This window comes from Neltuma alba, unplaced genomic scaffold (genome assembly GCF_004799145.2).
Source record: "Neltuma alba isolate B1F8T4 unplaced genomic scaffold, ASM479914v2 tig00010082_pilon, whole genome shotgun sequence".
NCBI classification, from domain to species: domain Eukaryota; kingdom Viridiplantae; phylum Streptophyta; class Magnoliopsida; order Fabales; family Fabaceae; genus Neltuma; species Neltuma alba.
In genome coordinates, this window is record NW_021635040.1 from 767,192 (window position 1) to 770,312 (window position 3,121).

At 46.4% G+C, this 3,121-nt stretch overlaps 1 protein-coding gene across 1 annotated transcript; it reads right to left on the reverse strand.

Annotated features, from left to right (window-relative positions):
• Positions 1–545: 545 nt before the first annotated feature.
• On the reverse strand, positions 546–911 carry LOC114754107 (uncharacterized). Its single transcript, XM_028942853.1, has one exon. The coding sequence runs from the start codon at positions 909–911 to the stop codon at positions 546–548; it is 366 nt and encodes a 121-aa protein (XP_028798686.1).
• Between the last annotated feature and the right edge of the window lie 2,210 nt (positions 912–3,121).

The following is a 3,121-nucleotide window of genomic DNA, read 5'->3' on the forward strand; positions in this document are numbered from 1 at the left end:
AGCTGCTTTTTCAACTCGACTAATTCTGAAGGAGACATTCTATAGGGAGCCTTGGAGATTGGGGTAGTTCCCGGAACCAACTCTATGGAGAACTCTACTTCCCGCTCCGGAGGTAGTCCTGCAACCTCCTCCGAAAACACTTCGGGGTAGTCCCTCACCACAGCTATCTGTTCAATTCCTCCTGCCTCATCCTCTCTAATTGAAAAGAAGACAATGAAGGCCTGGCACCCCTTCCTCACTGCCTTCTCTACTTGAGCAGCTGACAACAAAACCGGACCACTTGACAACTCAGCACATAAAGCACCTACCGGAATTGTCACCAACCTCCTTTTACAATCAAGGATTGCTCCATTGGCCATCAACCAATTCATGCCAATAATCACATCGATACCTTTCAGAGGTAGACAAAACAAATCTATTGTAGAATCTCGACTCTCAAACTGAAGTGCAAGCTCTAGACACGCTCTTCTAGTTACAACAGTGACTCCAGCAGGAGTAGACACTCTTAAGTCATAAGGTAGCTCAACCACAGGCAAGCTCAACTTCTAAGCACAGTCCACAGAAATAAAGGAGTGCGTAGCACCCGAGTCAAACAAAGCAGAAATAACATGTCCCTCAAGTAGAATGTTACCTCGAATCAAGTTCGGAGATGCAGAAGCCTCCTCATTTGTCATCGCATAGACTCGCCCTGGAACAGTAGAACGACCAGCTGGAGGTGTCGGCTGACTCTCTGGACAGTTTCTGGCAATATGTCCCCACCGGTGGCATCGAAAGCACTCCCAGCATTGCCCTGCATGCCTACCCCCGCATCTGGGGCACGGTCCAGTAACACTCGGGGTGGTCACTGATGAATCTCGACGGGAGCCCTGTCCCCCACCAGTCTGATTGTTTGGATTCTGGCGCCTCTGCATAAAGCCCCTCTGAGCGTTCACCCTCTGATTCTGCCCTTGGTTCCTGTTTCTCCCTGAGCTACTCGAGCTCCCAGAGCTATATTGACTCCTCTTCCCCACTCCTCCTGTAGGTCCAGGGTAACGGGCTGCTCTAGCTTAGTTCTCAGCCCTCCTTGCCTCTACCACCTCTCTTGTCCTTCTAGCCGCAACCTGCAGCTTCACACACATCTCCTCAAAGGTCTTGACCTCTAACAAGGCCAATTGCTGTTTCAACTCCGGTCTTGCACGGTTCATCAATTGTTGAGCTAACCAGAGTGAATGATCTTCTGTCTGCCTGGGCACATACTTTGCCAAATCTATAAACCTTGTGATAAACTGGTCCTCATGCATCTCGCCCTGCTTCAAGGAGTAGAATAGGAATTGCTTTTCCATTCGCAACTCCTTCGGAAAGAAGTGATCATAGAACATCCGCTTGAAGGTATCCCAATCCAGTTGAGACATATCAGAAGGTCTTGCACTATCCCACCAATGCCTTGCTTGCTCCACAAGATAGGTGACCTCCACTTGTACCTTGAGCGGGGAAAGACAAGGAACAGCAGTAAAGATTGTCTCCATCCGCTCAATCCATTTCTCTGCATCTGACGGTTCCAAACTTCCCTTGAACTGGGGAGGATCATGACGATGCACCTCTCTCCATACCTTGGTGATATCATTCAGGAGCGGAGGGTAAATCACTCCCTCTGAAGTATCTCCTCCCTGGCTAGCCGCTCGATACTCCTCCCTCTGAGGTAAATCTCCAGCTTGATCACCACTCCTAACCCCTCTTTCTCCTACTCCTCGTGCTTCCATAGTCACCTCATTCTCTCGGTCTTCTTGATTGACCGACTCTTGGTGCTTCCTCGTGAAGTCTTCTTCAAACTTCCTCAGCCTTTCATCCACCACCGCTGTCATCATCTCCCTCATTTGTCTCAGAAAAGCCTCATTCTCTTGAGGCGGTCCATTACCGGCTGGATCTGTTTGACGTGTCCGTACCATCCTTCCTCTCCCCAACTAAGGATGGAAACCCTCATTAGTAAAGAAAGAAAGGAAACACAAAACAAAGAGGGAAGGTATGTATAAAGTATGTATATTGCCACTAGGAAAAGAAACAATTTCAAAGAAACAAACCGGCTCTGAATACCAATTTGTAAAACCCTTAACCTCAAAACATCATAACTCGTCATAAGACCGCTACTATGGTAGAAAAGGAAAGCTGTTAAAACGAGCTACCATAGTAGAAGGAAAATTCATATTTTTAGAAATTGACTTTTAAGCTCGGGTCAACCCGTAGGACGTTGCATGCAACTAAAATGATCCATTCATATCTACTGGGCCTCCGAGCCTCCGGCCCGGGTAACACATACATAAAAAATCAGCCCATCCAAATAGTTTTCCACCAAGTAAAACAAATTCCATAAAACAATAGCAATGGCCTCCGGCCAACTAAACAAGGAGATAACGTATCCTCCAATTTACAATAGATCAACAATCAAAATATCACAAAAGACCCTAACTGTGGCAATATACAACAGATCATACATAGACAAAAAGCAAGAGGCCTACAGCTAACCAAGCTCAAGCCTCTGCGTCTCTTCCCGAAGGCGCACGCCTAGAACCTTCTCCTGAAAACATTGTAAACCACGGGGTGAGACAAAGTCCCAGTAACCAACCTTTCCAATACTAGGTACTACTAAATAGGTGCTCGTGAGGTGTCAAGTGGGGCAGTTCACAAATAATATAAAATGATAGCCACAACAATTCATGCAAGTGCAATGATGCAATCCCATCAACCAAATCCCTCACTTTGGGGGATTTTCAGGAGCCGAAGCCGGCCTATCCCTCACTATGGGGGACGTAAGGAGCCATAAAAGGCCTATCCCTCACTCTGGGGGACGTAGGGAGCCAAAAGGCCTATCCCTCACTATGGGGGACGTACTAAGCCAACCATCATGCATTAATGGAGGCCTTACCACGTGGTAGTAACAGACAAATCTCTCACCAATTCCCAATTAATGCATCATCTCAAATCATAATCAAAGAGTAATAATCATTTCACAATTAACCTCATTCAGTGGCATATCTTTCACAACTTCAAGATTTCATTCATCATCAATCAAAACCCCACAAGACGGTTTTCCTTTTTATACACAACATATAGTTTGAACACAATTACTACTTGGAGCACAAAACAC

Coding starts and splice junctions, on each gene's coding strand:
- LOC114754107 (XM_028942853.1), bottom strand. CDS start 911: ATGCAGAGGCGCCAGAATCCAAACAATCAGACTGGTGGGGGACAGGGC.